At 37.1% G+C, this 17,793-nt stretch overlaps 1 protein-coding gene across 12 annotated transcripts in view; it reads right to left on the bottom strand.

Annotated features, from left to right (window-relative positions):
* KDM4C (lysine demethylase 4C) overlaps positions 1 to 17,793 on the bottom strand; it is a 459,189-nt gene that overhangs the window by 263,455 nt on the left and 177,941 nt on the right. The window contains exon 10 of one of the 12 annotated variants that reach the window (XM_078062218.1): positions 4,493 to 4,623. The exons of the other annotated variants lie outside the window; for them this stretch is intronic. Coding sequence (XP_077918344.1) covers positions 4,591 to 4,623 — 33 coding nt within the window. The 3' untranslated portion in view covers positions 4,493 to 4,590. Of the gene's footprint in view, positions 1 to 4,492; positions 4,624 to 17,793 lie in introns of those variants that run through there. 12 annotated transcript variants of the gene reach the window in all.

Below are 17,793 nucleotides of genomic sequence, written 5' to 3'. Positions count from 1 at the left end.
TAGCCACAGAACCAGGCAGGTAACATGAATAAATTCAGTATGCCAGGGCACCCACAAAATAACTGCGCAGGCACAGGGAGCAGTAGGGCCCAAAGTACCTCTGTGTCTGACTAGAGAGGGGCAAGCTGAGAACTGAGGAACTGGACAGAGCTTGCATGGTCTGAAGGAGACAGCCTCTTTTTAACCTCCCAGCAAATACTGCCCCAGGGGGAATGTCAGGGCAGGGTTTTCAAATCATCCTGGTTTTCAAGTGAACATGTTACTCCAGAGTTTTATGTGAAATCTCCTGATATTTAAACGTTGACAATTTATGTAATTCAAACATTTCTAAAGCCTTGTGAACCTCTATTGTGCATGTACACATTTAGTCACGGCCTATAGACTGTTAGGTACTGATTGCTGGGCCACTGGTGAGTCTGCTGTGGTTCCAAGCTGAGCATGACCATGGCAGGGAGTAGACAGCCATCTCTGGCTGCCACAAGGATCAATATGAGGTGACACATCTGATAATAAGTTACTCCATTTCTCTCTCATGCTTCTCTTAGCTACAAACATGTTCTGCCTTCCTGCTAACACCCAGTGGTAAAACAAAATTAGATTATTGTCCCATGAAACATATGTAGCTTTTTTTTAAGTTTCTGTGTTCCATGAATATGTTCCATTAATCTCATAATGAATTTGTTTTACATAATTTAAGCTATTGTACATTTGTTTCTAAAAACAAATGCTTTTGAAAATAATCTTTTAAATATAATATTAAGTCATAGGAAGCAGAGAAAACTATTCTGGAAGACAGCAGGAAGGACAATCTTACAGAAAGAAGCAGAGGAAAAATTACCACAAAACAAAACAAAACAAAAATCAATTTCAAATAGCAGAAATTGCAAACAGAATAAAGAAAATGCATCCAGTATCTTATGCTGGACCCATGCTGCACCAGAACAGTAAAATTTTACACATCTTAATTTTGAAATAAAAAGATAAAGGATCCTGCCTTTAGGGATCTGTCCACAGAACAGGAAATTATATCCAACTCATATTTTAGGATAAAATTCATAGAAATACAGTAACTTCATTCTTCATCAGTCTCATCTAAAATAGGAACGCATTTTCTTAGCTGTCTATGACACCATTCATCAGGGAAAGAAGAATAAAATCTATATTCATATCTTCATTAAATTAGTTCCTTTCATCAAGTCCTATAAATTACTGATCACTGTTCAGCAGTGAAGGGAAAAGCACTTTCATCCTCACTACATCAAATTAATTAATTAATTATACTACAATTAAACTAACTCAACATAAAAAACTTTTATTACGGGATTAAAATTTTAAATCATGTACTGAACAGCAAATATATATAAGGCAATAGTCTAAATTCTATGAGGAAATAACGTGCCATCTGAGGAGAGAAACCTACTGCTAATGGGCATGTACAGGAATGGTTTCAGAGCTGAAGACCATTTGGATACTGAGCCCTGATGTGCTTGTGGACAGAGTATGAAGCCCCACTGGTGAAGACCAAGGAAAGGTGGGGAAGGACAATGAGGATACATGACTCAATTTGGAAAGGAACAGAGATTTCCTCTCAGGCATGAGGGTATCAGTCTGAATAGGATAAATATTTTGAGGTTTCAAAATCAAGTAAAAGTTGAAGTATTATATAAAGCTCACGCAATGAAGAGAGCCAGAGAGAAACTAAAATGATAAAGTAATTAATTTCTAGGTAAGAAAAGTACAGTTATACATTTAGTGATGTATGGATATTTATGTGCCTAGAAAAAATGCGTATTTCGTTTAAACAAGATGCTGGTGAAATATATAACAGAAATGAAAACTTAAGTATTTAAATGTTGGCTATACTTTTCCATTATTTCAATGTAATTATGAAATTTTAAAGGTGAAATGACTTAAAGAATATTTCTGCCTTGTGGATGATTTTTTAAGGTCTCTCACATTCAAGTATTTATTTGCATTAGTATTAATCCTCTAGCATTTGGGTCCTATTTTTGTAGGGGTGGAACTGAAAATTGTCAGGATTCCCACAAAGACTTTTAAAAGTTGTACTCATATTTTTCTCCATAGTGACAATGATGGGTAGTAACTGCTCACATTTTGAATCTCAAATGATACTCAGATTGAGAACTGTTATCTCTAGGTTTAGAGCACATGTGACACGAACAAGAAGTGTGGTTTCTAACCACAGGATCAAACCTAAATCTCGGGCGCCTGGGTGGCTCAGTCGTTAAGCGTCTGCCTTCAGCTCAGGTCATGATCCCAGGGTCCTCAGATCGAGCCCCACGTCGGGCTCCCTGCTCCGCGGGAAGCCTGCTTCTCCCTCTCCCACTCCCCCTGCTTGTGTTCCCTCTCTCGCTGTCTTCTCTCTCTCTGTCAAATAAATAAATAAAATCTCTAAAAGAAAAAAAAAAACCTAAATCTCTTCCTCAGAGTTAGTGTATGTGTGCGTGTGTGTGTGTGTGTGTGTGTGTGTGAGAGAGAGAGAGAAAGAGAGATAGAGAGCGAGCAGGGGATGATGGGAGTCACTTGTTGACTATCACATAATAATATTCAAATATATCTTTACAAATATAATTAGCTTTTTTTTTTTTTTTAAAGACTTTATTTTCATAAGAGACAGAGAGAGAGAGAGAGGCAGAGGGAGAAGCAGGCTCCCTGCTGAGCAGGGAGCCCGATGCGGGACTTGATCCCAGGACCCTGGGATCATGACCTGAGCCGAAGGCAGACGCTTAACCATCTGAGCCACCCAGGCGCCCCTATAATTAGCTTTTAAAACATCAAGGAACACTCATCTATTAGACACACACTGATGCCTATGCACCAACTTTAAAATATCTATTCTATTTCTAGGAAACTATACTCAGTGTAATGAGGTATAAATTTAACATCAACACCCTCTAAAGAATGTTTGTAATAAAATTATAACATCACTGAATTTGATATAAGAATGAAAGAAACTAATGGCAGAACTGAAAAATATAACACAATTTTACTTAGAGTAATAGGTTTATGTATTCCAATTAAATGAAACATGAGTAAGTTAACTTCAATGAAATTACTACTATTTTATTACTGGTATATCTAGAAAATAAAAGCTTACATAAGAAAGACAATTTTAACCATCTTTCTTCTTTCCTCAGACTCTCCTTCTCAAAATTTATAAAAGCACAAGTTGTGTGGGGTGCCTGGGTGGCTCAGTCGGTTAAGCATCCAACTCTTGATTTCAGCTCAGGTCATGATCTCAGGGTCATGGGATCAAGCCCCTCATCAGGCTCCACACTCAGCATGGAGTCTGCTTGAGATTCTCTCCCTCTGCCCCTCCACCCCACTGCTGTGCACGTTCTCTGCCTCTCAAATAAATAAATCTTAAAAAAAAAAAAAGGCACAAGATTTATAGAAGTAAAACCATTCCAAATATATGATAGAAGACTGACAAATAAACTCCTAAGCCACACACAGCTCTTCAAAAGGCTCTGCAGTGCTATGATGATTTGGAGTTTTCTGGTTTCCCAAGGGGAAGCTATAAAAATCAGGGAGACTGAAGACAGTGCCAGCTGAAAAACCAAACACATGGCTTAGCCAACTAAAAAACCAGCAGAGTTTTGGAAGATTGTTCTCATTTAAAGTATCTTCCAAAAACAGCTTTGTATGGTTGCTTTTCTCTTTCTTCGACATTACTAAGCTATCAAAGCCTTTAGATAGAAGGAGCAAAAAAAAATATTAACTTCCTTTACGAGAACAAAAGACTTACTGTTTCATTTTGTTCTCCTGAAAAACTCTTAGACCTGAGTTTTACTCACTTAGAAAAAATCATAACCTTTCTTTTCCAGCTGCAGTATTCTCTGGATGATCATAAGCAACTCTGAAAATGGGTGCTATGGCACGGAAGAAATAAAATAAATATATTTATTAAATATATACCAAATATATAAATATGATATATATTCAATGTATGTGATATATCAATATACAGTTGACCCTTGAACAGTGGGTTTGAATTAGACACATCCACTTATATGTGGATTTTTTTCAGTAAAAACAGTGTGGTACGATAAATGTATTTTCTCTTCCTTATGATTTTCTTAATATTTTCTTTTCTCTAATTTACTTTATTATAAGAATACAGTATGTAACACATACAAAGTAAGTGTTAACTGATTTCATGTTTTCGGTAATGCTTCAACATTAGGCTATTAGTAGTCAAGTTTTTGCAGAGTCAAAAGTTGTATATGGATTTTCAACTGCTCAGGGGATCAGCACCTCTAACCCATGTTGCTCAAGGGTCAACTGTATATTAAATTATATATACATACACACATATATCATTCAAGCAAACACGGAAACCTCTGGCTAGAGGTTTGGTGGAGGAGATCACAAACACAAGGTATGCAATTAGAATAAATTACTCTGTTCTATTTTATGTAGATGGGATATGTTAGCAATTTGTAAAAGTGTTGAAAGAAATAGACTAACATAAATTTGAAACATTTATTCTGCAGCAGAGAAGGAAAAAAGAGGAAGGGGCTGTTCCCAAGACTTAGGAGACAATGCACTATCCTGTGGGGAGAAGTCTCAGCGTGCGACAGGTAAGAACTGCTTGCTCTGCTATAAGAAAGAACAATATCCAATGATACACAGTACTACAGCAAAGATTGTTTTTAGTCACAATAATAAGCCTACTATGTTACAAATAAGAAGACTAAGTATTTGGCATTATCCCCAAAGCAAAACCTGACTGCACTAAGTAACCCTGCAAGGTAAATACCCTCCTCAGGGGTATATTGCTATGTACAATATAAAGAATTTCTTAGGCACCATTCAACTATTTACCTTTCCACCAACCAAGGGCCATTTGTTTTTAAAAGCCCATTTGCATTTTTTGTTTTCAGAGTTTCAAACTTTAAAACTCAACTAAAAAAAGGGGGGGGTGGAATATGAAAAACTACATACAGATTGCCAGTTGTAACTTCCTTAGAAAACTACACATCCTGATCCCATCCTTTTTGCTGTGTTTAGGGAGTACTTCCTCCTCACCTCCCACAAAAATCTCAGGGTCTTGTACTCCTCCTCCATGACAGCACCTAAATTTCAACTGCCATACTGAGATTCAAAAAAAAAAAAAAAAAAAAAAACCACACACATACAAACACCAAAAAAAACTGATCTTCAATTGCTAATGTATAATTTCTAAGTCAAACAAATACATCTTAACATTTAATACATTTAGAAACACAAAATCAGGGTCACAGTCTTCCACTTAAATTCTTTTTCTGATCAATGTTAAACCATAAAAGCACATGAAGTTTACAGTGTGAGCTACAAAGATTATCTCCCTAAAAGGTATTTTGAAGGCTAGCAAGAGCCTTTTGATAAGAAGAAATTACAGATATTACTGCTTTTGCAGGAATAACTTTAACTGATGATGATGATGATGATAATGATTCTTTTTTAAAACTTGTAATGTTTCTTCTTAAAGCCTAGAAAGCTTTTAGCTTCTTTTTTAAAAACCCCCAAAGCTAGGTAGTTAAGAGACCATTAAGTCTAGTAAACACAATGGACATCAATGAACTTTTCATTCTACTCTTTCCTATTGACTATAATAATAAATTAGTTACAGTATTCTGCTTTTTCTATTTCTCCAATAAAAGTAGCTATGGTCGGGGCACCTGGGTGGCTCTGTGGGTTAAGCATCTGCCCTCGGCCCAGGCCATGATTCCAGGGTCCTGGGATATAGGGAGCCTGCTTCTCCCTCTCCCTCTGCCTGCCGCTCCCCTGGCTTGTGCATGCGCTTACTTGCTCGCTCTCTGTCAAATAAATAAAATCTTAAAAAAAAGAAAAAAATAGTAGCTATGATCTACAGTATCTATCTGAAGTAGATATAGTCTACATAGCAAAATGGCCAAATAATTTTAAGTAACTGTGGAGATCTGGGTCTAGAATCTATACCTGAAATCAGGTCAATAATAACAGGCATTTGATCAAAATTTCCTCATTCCTATGTGCTGTGCACTGTGCTAAAATCCTTACATAGGTACCTCCCACGATAACTCTGTAAAACAGGTTATTATTACCTCAGATAAGGAAACTAAAGCACAGAGCAGATAAGTACCTGAATAAGGGCACACAGTGATTAGGTGACAGAAGTGGGAGTTACTCCAAAGCATTTGCTGATAACCACTACACTCTGTACCTTCCAAAATACTGTTCCCCCACAGAGATTTTCTACAAACTGGCTCCCAGAGAACAGACCCTCCCATTCTCTAAATAGTCAGGACAAGGGTCATTCTCATTCATCAGAAGGCTTGATGCTCAACCTAAACCAGTCAACTATAGCACCAGGAGCAACATAAGAAAATGCAACAGAATGGGCTGAATAATTTCAGCTGGGAAACCTTCAGTTTATCTTAAGATGGTATTATCTCAACATCTCAAAAGAGATGATGACATCATTGAAATAAAAAGTGAAAATATTAAATATCTAGTGGTAATGTCTTTTTCTCAAGCCCTGTTATCTACAGATAAAGTATCCATGCATTGATTTGCTTAGCAAATCAAAATCAAGTGAAGTATTACTTCACATGTATACACACACCTGCATTTTTTATAGCTTATACAGTCTTAAAAATAGATACAAAGTTACATAATTGGGGGGAATCTTTCTAACTTAAGTAAAAGCACCAATTTAGTGAGTAATGGAGTTTTAAAAGAAAACACACAAACATATATCTGGATAGCCTGAAATCACAAGGTATCTTTTTCTTATGTTGCTGGTTTATGGGTTTATTTCCTTTCTCTCTAGGATTTGAATAAATTCCATGTGTTGGAGCTACCTTCTGGCTCTAATCTGGTTTTCATTTCAAAGCCAAAATAAATTAAGCAAATTTATCTTTTAAAATCCAAGTAAAATATGTGAAATCTTAAACATAAGTATACTTGTCTGCTGATGTAATTCAATGGGTTTTATTAAACAAGAAGCTGAGATTTTAAAATTATTACTATTTACTATTTGTTCATCCACTTTTCATAATATTGTCAAAAAATTGAAGCTTTGTATGTGGAATATACATTCCTTATTGGCAGAAATCAAGACTTTTCTGTCAAGTAATTACCTGCAAAAAGTTATGCTGTTCAGTGACAAAAGAAGTAACACAAACTAGAGTGAACATTAATGCAATATATTTAATGGCCCTTTTATAATCTCTTTTGTTTTATACCATACTTTCAAAAAAAAATAAAGTCCTGGATTATTTTCAGAATAAAAAAACATAGTTATAAGAAATTGGACAAGTAGGAATACAGGCATACTTCAATATTTAAAATATTATTTTTAAAAATCCTGAATATTAACAATTAGCCTCAACTTGGTCATAAAATATTAAATTTTAGAAAAGTATCAAGTCATATTCAATTATAGTTCTCTATAAAAATTATAGGAGAATATATACCAGTATTCAAATTTAATTTTTGAAAAAATTATCCAACTCTGATTTTAACAATGAGTTTTACAATAGGGAAGATCTGGAAAAATTATAATTCAAAGGACCATTCATTCTAAAAACAAACATGCAAAAATCCTTGCCATCACTTCAATCTTTACCTTACTGCCAAGCTTTTGTGTTCTTGACTAAAATGTTTATTTCTTTTGAGATTTATACATTGCCTTACATGTATATTAAAACTATACATAAGTAAATATTAAACAAATTACCATCAAGTTCAATTATACTAGAAGGGAATTTATTTCCCCCTTTAAAGTTTATCATTAATATAGCATTCTTTTTAAAATTTTTGCATCAAACTTTAGCCTAAAAGTTATTGGCAGAACCAGGTTCCCAGAGGAAGAACACTGTTTATCAGAATCACTTTTTTCCATAAGGAAAGCCGACCCTGAATATGTTCCAAGGTATTCCTTTCTTAAATCTGTTTCATTTCAACCATTGATAGCTATGCTCCTCCCCCAGCAGTGCATGCAGCAGATAACTAAGACCTGCTTCAAATAGGTAATGCTGGTATTTATCTTTTCCTTAGGCACCACCTGCAGAATTAAAGAAACCAAGGGATTTAGAACCTGCTGGCATAATTACCTGTCAGAATCTACTAAAGGCTTTTCTAAAGTTAACATCCTAATGCCTACTGTTCCCATAGGAGAATTCCAGAATGTGTTTTAGAAAAGCTGATTCAATTTATGCTGATAGTCTATCCTATGCCTTTTAAATATAGTATTAGTAGATGAGATACATATTTTTTATGGAATTAAAATACTTCGATATTTTACTACTGAAGATGTATGTAAATGAACTCATTACACATCCTGTACAATAAAAAAAAAAAAACTAAGAATAAGATAAACTGTCTTTTTCTTAAATTAGCTCTTCAGCTAAGAGGGAAACTTAATAGAAGTCTGGATGAAGGATGGTTACAAAGTGTGGTGGTAGAGTTAATACCATCACTGCACAATTGACATTTGGGGGCCAGATAATACTTTGATGTAGGGCACTGTCCTGTGCCTCATATGATGCTTAGCAGCACCCATGGCCTCTTTTCACTAGATGCCAGTGACACTTCCCATTTCGTGACATTCAAAAATGTCCCTAGACATTGTTAAATGCCCTCTAGAGACAAAAATCATTCCACGATTCAGAACAAATGACTTAGTGGAAAGGGCCACAAACAGGTCACAGTTTGGATCTGCTCCTTTGGGTGTGCATCAACCAGGGGGAGACATTTCACCTGTTTGCCTCAGTTTCCTCCTACCTCAAATAAGTGATATTAAGGATTAAATGAGAGGTCTGAACAGTGACTACAGCAACTGATAGGACTGTCTCCATTGTATACATTGTAGCATCTCTCTCTACTTTAGACTCTCTGTGCCACTTTTTCTAAGTATTTATCATAACTTCAGTAAACATACAGTGTTCAATTAGTTTCAGGTGTACAATATACTGATTCAACAATTCCCTACATCACCTAGTGCTCATCATAAGTGCACTCCTTAATCCCCATCAGCTATTTCACCCATCCTCCCACCCACCTCCCCTCTGGTAATCATCACTTTGTTCTCCAGAGTTAACAGTCTGTTTCTTGGTTTGTCGGTCTCTCTTTTTTTTTCACTTCACGCATTTGTTTTGTTTCTTAAAATCTACATGTGAGTGAAATCATATGGTATTTGTCTTTCTCTGGCATATTTCACTGAGCATAATACACTAATAGCTCCACCATGTTGTTGAAATATGGCAAGATTTCATTCTTTTTTACGGCAGAGCAATATTCCAGTGTGTGTGTGTGTGTGTGTGTGTGTGTGTGTGTGTGTGTCACCCCTTCTTTATCCATTTATCAATCAATGGACACCTAGGCTGCTTCCATAATTTGGCTATTGTAAATAATCCTACCATAAAAATATGGATGCATGTATCACTTTGAATTCATATTTTTGTATTCTTTTGGTAAATACCAAGTAAGCACAATTGCTAGATCATAGGGTAGTTCTATTTTTAACATTTTAACATGCTCTTTTCCACAGTGGCTGCACCAGTTTGCATTCCCACCAACAGTTTAAGAGGGTTCCCCTTTCTCTGCATCCTTGCCAACATCTGTCATTTCCTGACTTGTTAATTTTAGCCATTCTGACTGGTGTAAGGTGGTATCTCATTGTAGTTTTGATTTGCATTTTCCTGATGGTAAGTGACGATAAGCATCTTTTCATGTGTCTATATGTCTTCTTTGGAGAAATGTCTGTTCATTGTCTTCTGCCCATTTTTAATTGGATTAGTTGTTTTCTGGGTGCTGAGTTTTAGAAGTTCTTTATATATTTTGGATACTAACCCTTTATCGGATATGTCACTTGCAAATATCTTCTCCCATTCTGTAGGTTGCCTTCTAGTTTTGTTGACTGTTTGCTCACTGTACAAAAACTTTTTATTTTGATGTAGTCCCATAGTTTATTTGTACTTTCGTTTCCCTTGCCTCAGGAGACATATCTAGAAAAAAGTTGTTGCAGATGATGTCGAAGAAGTTACTGCCTGTGTTCTCTTCTAGGATTTTTATGGGTTCAATTCTCACATGTAGGTATCTAATCCATTTTGTATTTATTTTTGTGTATGATATAAGAAAGTAGTCCAGTTTCATTCTTTTGTATGTTGCCGTCCAGTTTTCCCAATACCACTTCTCTTTGGTTTTTATTTATTTATTTTTATTTTTAAAGATTTTATTTATCTTTTTGAGAGAGAGAGAGCACAAGTGGGGGGGGGGAACAGCAGAGGGAGAGGAGAAAGCAGGCTCTCCACTGAGCAGGGAACCTGATGCAGGGCTCAATCCCAGGGCCCTGGGATCATGACCTGAGCTGAAGGCAGATGCCCAACTGACTGAGCCACCCAGGCACACCCCCAGTACCACTTGCTGAAGAGACTTTTTCCCATTGGATATTCTTTCCTGCTTTGTCAAACATTAATTGACCATATAATTGTGCATTTATTTCTGGGTTTTCTATTCTGTTCTATTGATCTCTGTGTCTATTTTTGTGCCAGAACCATACTGTTTTGATCACTACAGCTTTTTAATATAACTTGAAATCCAGAATTGTGATGCCTCCAGCTTTGCTTTGCTTTGCTTTTTCAAGACTGCTTTGGCTATTTGGGGTCTTTTGTGGTTCCATACACATTTTAGAATTGTTTGTTCTAGTTCTGTGAAAAATGCTGTTGGTATTTTGATAGGGATTGCGCTAAATGTTTGGATTGCTCTGGGTAGTACAGACATTTTAACAATATTTGTTCTTCCAATCCACAAGCATAGAGTATCATTCCATTTCTTTATGTCATCTTCAATTTCTTTTCATAAGTGTTTATTATAGTTTTCAGAGTACAGATCTTTTACCTCTCTGGTTAGATTTATTCCTAGGTATCTTATTATTTTTGGTGCAATTCTAAATGGGATTGTCTTACTAATTTCTTTCTGCTACTTCATTATTACTGTATAGAAATGTAACAGATTTTCTGTATATTGACTGTGTCCTGAGACCTTACTGAATTAATCTATCAGTTCTAGTACTTTTTGGTGGCGTTTACAGGGTTTTTGATATATAGTATCATGTCATCTGCCAATAGGGGAAGTTTTACTTCTTCCTTGCCAATCTAGATGCCTTTTATTTCTTTTTGTTGTCTGATTGCTGTGGCTAGGACTTCCAGTACTATGTTGAATAAAAGCGGTGAGACTGGACATCCTTGTCTTGTTCCTGACCTTAGGGAAAAGGCTCTCCATTTTTCCCCATTGAGAATGATGTTAGCTGTGGGTTTTTCATAAATGGCCTTTATTATGTTGAGGTATGTTCCTTCTAAACCTACTTTGTTGAGGGTTTTATCATGAATGGATGTAGTACTTTGTCAAATGCTTTTTCTGTGTCTATTGAAATGATCAGATGGTTCCTATCCTTTGTTTTATTGATGTGATGTATCATGTTGATTGATTTGTGAATATTGAACCACCTTGCAACCTAGGAATAAATCCCACTAGATTGTGATGAATGATTTTTTAAATGTATTATTAAATCTTGTTTACTACTATTTTGTTGAGGTTTGCATATCTGTTCATCAGAGATATTGGACTATAGTTCTCATTTTTTCTGGTGTCTTTATCCGGTTTGGATATCAGGGTAATGCTAGCCTCAAGTTTTCCTTCCTCTTCTATTTTTTGAAATAGTTTGAGTAGAATAGGTACTAACTCTTTTTTAAATGTTTGGTAGAATTCGCCTGCGAAGCCATCCGGCCCTGACTTTTGTTTGTTGGGAGTTTTTGGATTACTGATTGAAATTTCTTTGCTGGTTATTGGTCTGTTCAAATTTTTTATTTCTTCCTGTTTCGGTTTTGGTAGTTTATATGTTTTAGGAATTTATACATTTCTTCTCGGTTGTCTAATTTGCTGGCATATAGTTTTTCATAATATTCTCTTATAATTATTTGTATTTCTGTGGTGTTGGTTGTTTTTTCTCCTCTCTCATTTGTGATTTTATTTATTTGGGTCCTTTCTCTTTGTTTCTTGATAAGTCTGACTGGAGGTTTATCGTTTTACTGAGTTTTTTCAGTGAACCAGCTCGTGCTTTCGTTGATCTGTTCTACTGTATTTTTGGTTTCCATATCATTAATTTCCACTATAATCTTTATTATTTTCTACCTTCTGCTGGTTTTAGGTTCGTTTAGGACTTTTCTAAGTCCTTTAGGTATAAGGATAGGTTGTTTATCTGACATTTTTCTTGCTTCTTGAGGAAGGCCTGTATTGCTATAAAAGTCCCTCTAAGAACTGCTTCTGCTACATCCCAGAGGTTTTGGACCATTGTGTTTCATTTTCATCTGTTTCCATATACTTTTCAATTTCTTCTTTTATTTCTTGGTTGACCCATTCACTGTTTAGTAGCATGTTATTTAACCTCCATATATTTGTGGTCTTCCCAGATTTTTTCTTGTGATTGACTTCTAATTTCATAGCATTGCGGGCAAAGAAGATGCATAGTAGGACTTCAATTTTTTTGAATTTTTGAGGCTTGTTTTGCGGCCTAATATGTGATCTACTCTGGAGAATGTTCCACATGCACTTGAAAAGAATATGTATTCTGCTGTTTTAAGATGGAATGCTCTGAATATATCTGTTAAGTCCATCTGATCCAGTGTGTCATTCAAAGCCATTGTTTCCTTGTTGAGTTTCTGTTTAGATGATCAGTCCATTGATGTAAGTTGGCTGTTAAACTCCCCTACTATTGTATTATTATCAATTAGTTCCTTTGTGTTTGTTATTACCTGTTTTATGTATTTGGGTGCTCCCATGTTGGGTGCATAAATATTTACAATTGTTATATCTTCTTGTTGGATTGTCCCCTTTATTATGATATACTGTCCTTGTCTCTTGTTACAGTCTGTTTTAAAGTCTAGTTTGTACGATATAAATATTGCTACCCCAGGTTTCTTTTGACATCACTTGCATGACAGATGTTTCTCCACCCCTTCACTTTCCTTTTTTTTTTTTTAAAGATTTATTTATTTCTTTTAGAGAGAGAGAAAACATAAGTGTGGCAGGGGAGCAGAGCGAGAGAGAGTCCTAAGCAGATTCCATGATGAATGTGGAGCCTGACGTGAGGCTCAAGATCACAACCTGAGCCAAAACCAAGAGACGCTTAACCACCTGCACCACCCAGGTGCCCCTCCAACCCCCTTACTTTCAATCTGCAGGTGTCTTTAGGTCTAAAATGAGTGTCTTATAGGCAGCATATACATGGGTCTTCCTTTTTTTTTTTTTTATCTAATCTGTCACACTATGTCTTTTGATTGGAGCCTTTAGTCAATTTACATTCAAAGTAATTACTGACAGATATGTATTTATTGTCATTTTATTATTTATTTTGTGGTTGTTTCTGACAATATTCTCTGATCCTTTCTTGTCTTTCTTTCTTTCATGGTTTGCTGATTTCCTTTAGTGATATATATATGGATTTCTTTCTCTTTATTCTTTACATATTAGTGGTTTTTTATATATGGTTACCATTAAGTTTGTATAATAACCTCTTCTGCATATAGCAGTCTATATTAAGTTGATGGTCATTTAAGTTTGAACCCATTGACCCAGGAGTGTCTCCAATGTGTGCTGCGTGTGCTCTGCTGTTTTGTCCTGGTCGCTTTATCCTTCAGGGCTCTTTGCCTGTTGTGGGCAGTGTTTGGTCCCTGGCCTAAATGTGGCATGTTTTAACTAGGTGTGCTCTGGTCTGCTTGTGAAATGAGACCTGTTGCCACCACCATTGGAACTGAGGCTCCACAAACTCCCAGGTCGTGAGATAGGATTTTGGTGGGGATTTGGGCTGCTCTTCTGGGGGAAGGGATCTGCTGCACTGGGACTGAGGCAAGGTGTCTGGGAAGGGTGATTTCATCAAAGCCGGGGGTGTGGGGTGGGGGGGAGCTGGGAAGTTGCGGGGGGGGGGGGTTGGTGCTTGGTGTAAGCAAGTTAGATAGCAAGTGTCAGTGCTAGGCTGGTTCCTGTAGTTGGCCCTGTGTTTATGCTGAGGGGTGGGGAAGGGAAATGGCACTTGCTCGTTCCTTTGCTCCTAGAGGGGTCTCTCTGTGAACACTGCCTCTCTGGGATACGCTCTGAGATGAGCAAATAACCTCCCCACTGTGTGACCCATGAGCTTTTCAGATTACTATTTCCACACTGTATGTCCATGGGTTGTTTGCTTGCCTTCTTTCCAAGAGCAGCCCCAGTGCCCGCCAGGCTCTTCCCAAGCCAAGCCCAGTGACCTTTAGAACTCCAGGCTTTTAGCCCCACTGGTTGCCAGAACTCACAAAATTCAGCCCCTCTCACTTTCCAATCCAATTACTAAGGGGATTCATTTTCCCCATGCACTCCCCTGTGTGCTAGTCTGTCTCTCACCCTTCTCTGGAACTGTGGCTCCCTCCCCACCCTGGTGGCCACAATCTATTTCTCTTCCAAATCGCATCTTCACACTTCTTACCTTCTTAATGTGGCCCCTCCTCTACTGTTAGTTGTGGAGTTTTTTTCTGCTGGCTTCAAGTCAATTTCTGGGGTATTTAGGATGATTTGATAGTTATCTAGTTGTATTTGTAGAATGAGGTGAACAATCCTCCCACTCTGCTGCCATCAACCCCTTCTCTCCCCAAATGTACACTTTTTCAACAAACTTTTTCCTGAGGGCCCTAAACTAAGGGATTAAAAAAGTGGGGGATGGCACATTCCTAGGCTTATGGATTACTCAGTGATTTCTTCTAAAAGTCCAGTATTGGAGGCCATAATAATATGATGCCAAATCGTATTTCCCAAAGTCTATGCATCAGAGAACCAGGATGGTCTACTTGGTCACTGGACATATCACATACTTTCCCCTCTCTGTACTCTGGCTGCAGCTTTTGTCTGATGGACAAAAACCCTACCACTTGAGTACCTACATACCTGTTAGAATACAGCATCCTTCATGAGGTATTTTCCTAGTGGCATCCAACCCATCCCTCTTACCAAAGCCCCAAACACCATGGCGGAATCTCTCTCATATTACTTGTACTCTTCTTCAGGACATGAGTGATTTAATGATGGCTACACACATGGGAACTCATTTCCCTACTAAACCTCCAGTACCTTTTCTGTCCTCATGCATCTCTGTCTAGCCTGCAGTGTTAAGCCAGGGCCCTGGTCACATTATTACCTAAGATTTCTTTGTAATTGGCAGTAACTTTAGAGAGTTAATTGTCCAATTTCTTATAAGCTGATATAATTCTTATATATATCTCCACAGTAAACATTTTTCCCAGATAAGTCTTCCATTAAGATATGAGCAGTGCTTACTGACATCCACAGCCCCAGGAAGGCTAATATTCAAGAACAGTATTCACTGATATGGAGGAAATTATTATTAAGCATGAATGTTTACTTGAGGGCCATTTATTGGGTGCATAAAAGTATCTTTATTAACTAATGAAGAGTATTTCTTAATAAAACACTAATTACGGTGACCTTTTTTAACTTTAAATCTTACAATTCTATTTGTTGTGTATCACTAACTGTTAACCAATATTTTTCTCAAGAAAATTATTTTGTTCAATATATACTGCTTTGAGCATCTATAAACCTACTATAGCGAGGTGATGGTAGTTTCACCCTGGAGGTGGCAATAAGGAGGGTGGAGGGTGTCCTACATGGAAAAACAAGGTAAGTATCCAACAATGCCTGCTGCACTCATCACAGGGGATCAAGGTCCAAAGTGTGTGTAGGGGGGATGGCGGGGGAGAGGGACGACAAAGGAGGGGAGACAAAGTAATCCAAACACCTGCAGAGTCAGGAAACTATAATTGCCAGTGTTACCCTGAAGGATTCTGGCGTAAGACAGTAGTCACAGGCAAAGGACAAGACTGCAGTAGTGTATCTCAATATGTATTCAGAGGACTGCAGGCATCAGAATACTCTGAGATGCTTGGTACAAAGTGCAGCTGCAAAGGAGTGGAAGCCTGCTTCTACATTTTTTACGGGAACTCCAGGTTTCTTCTGTACATGAAAGTGAAAGAACTACTAGATTAGGTTTATCATCTTTTTACAACAAAGGAATACTAATTGATTAAGACATATAAGTAATTACACTGTGCAGATCCCTTTAAAATATATTTTTAAATAAATGCCACTAACTCAAATAGCTGCTTTATTTTCTAGGCATTCTGTGTATTAGGTGCTCAACAAAAAAAATGAAAGGATCTATATAAAAAGATTATAGAGAAATTTACAGAAACAACTCATGTAGACAATTATGTAAATATTGACAGAATGGGGCAGAAGTTATTTTGAGGATGTGAAAATTCAACACACATATCCCAAAAACCCTACCTCTGGCTGCCCTGGAGTATTTCCCATCAGTGGCTGTATCTGACCTGTAGGAGATCCCAAGTACTGCTGACTCTGAATAATTTTACTTCTGTGAGGAGTCTTGGGAGACAGAGACATTTTAGCACAGCACCAAGGAAAATCTCTTTCTCCTCTGACAAACTGAAACCAATTAAGTCAAAAGCATCACATTGATCCAATTATACCAGGAAGAGTTAAAATGAGACTAATATCCTAAAGACCCTCAGGACTCATTAAGAGTGAGTAACACTCTTCAGGGGCCAGTAAAATTAATGACATTTCAGAAATGAGACTCTTATGAGCCATAAAAGAAAGAAGTGGCAGAGGGTTGTAGAAATCAAGTCTATTTTAATCCTTAAAAACTAAAGAAAACATTTGAAAGAAAATCTCTACAATTTCTTTAAAATAGTAAAGATGGACTTCTTACATATTTTTTGGCACCCACAAAATCTCCTTCCTTCTTACGTATCTCAAAAGTGGGTTGCAAATCTGACTAAGGTACCAGCTGGTTAACTTCAAAGCAGGTAACTCATGGGCTTCAGTTTCTTTCTCCATAAAATGGAACTGCTAAGAAGAGTCAACTCAATAGAAGGGATAAAGTTCCTGGACCAGTGACTGGGGCAGAGTAGACGAAGTAGCCACTTAACTAAAGGAACAGCCTCTACACCTTAATTTCTATCTTATTCTATAGCTTACGTACACTGTCTCCTTACTGAACTGTTGAAAGGGGTGGGAGGGGGAGTCAAACAGGATAACACGTACACTGCTTTGTGAAAAGTAAAGCATTACACTCAAATGTTAGCTGTTATTAACTTGGAAATGGAAGAATAAACACAATTAAAAGAGATCTGACACCCAGGATAGGTAAGTAAATAGTAAAAGGGCATTTAGTTTCTTTAAATGAGTTCAAGTCTCTTTCATTCCTTCAATATTTATTGAACAAAAGGCAAGGGCCAAGCATTTGTCTTCAATGACCTACAAGGGATATTAGACATAAGCAAACACAAGAAAGAAAAGTCTAAGCACTGTAATTAAGGTAAAGAAAACTAGGGATTTCACAGTAGAGAGAGATTACTTCAAGCTTAGGGTAAATCTTCACAAAAACGAAGCAGTTGAAACAGCCCCGAAGTATGTAGAGTTTGGATAAAGAACATATTTCAGGTAACAGCACAAGGCAAAGCAGGGAGATGAAGAAGCACAGGTGGGGGAGATGAAGAAGCACAGGTAATTCATTTCTGCTAAAGCACAGAATATAGGTAGTGCTGGTCCAACAGCCTGGAAAATGGGCTACAGACAAGCTGTAGAGGGCCCTGCATGTATATCTCAGGAAACAGAGACTTAAAGAATCCTGGGAGCTGGGCTTCCTTGCTCAAAATCCTTTCACAAAGGAATTTCAGA

Source organism: Halichoerus grypus, chromosome 14 (assembly GCF_964656455.1).
Source record: "Halichoerus grypus chromosome 14, mHalGry1.hap1.1, whole genome shotgun sequence".
Classification (NCBI taxonomy): Eukaryota; Metazoa; Chordata; class Mammalia; order Carnivora; family Phocidae; genus Halichoerus; species Halichoerus grypus.
The sequence above is the reverse complement of the archived record's forward strand: the minus strand, read 5'-3'. Positions and strand labels throughout refer to the sequence as shown.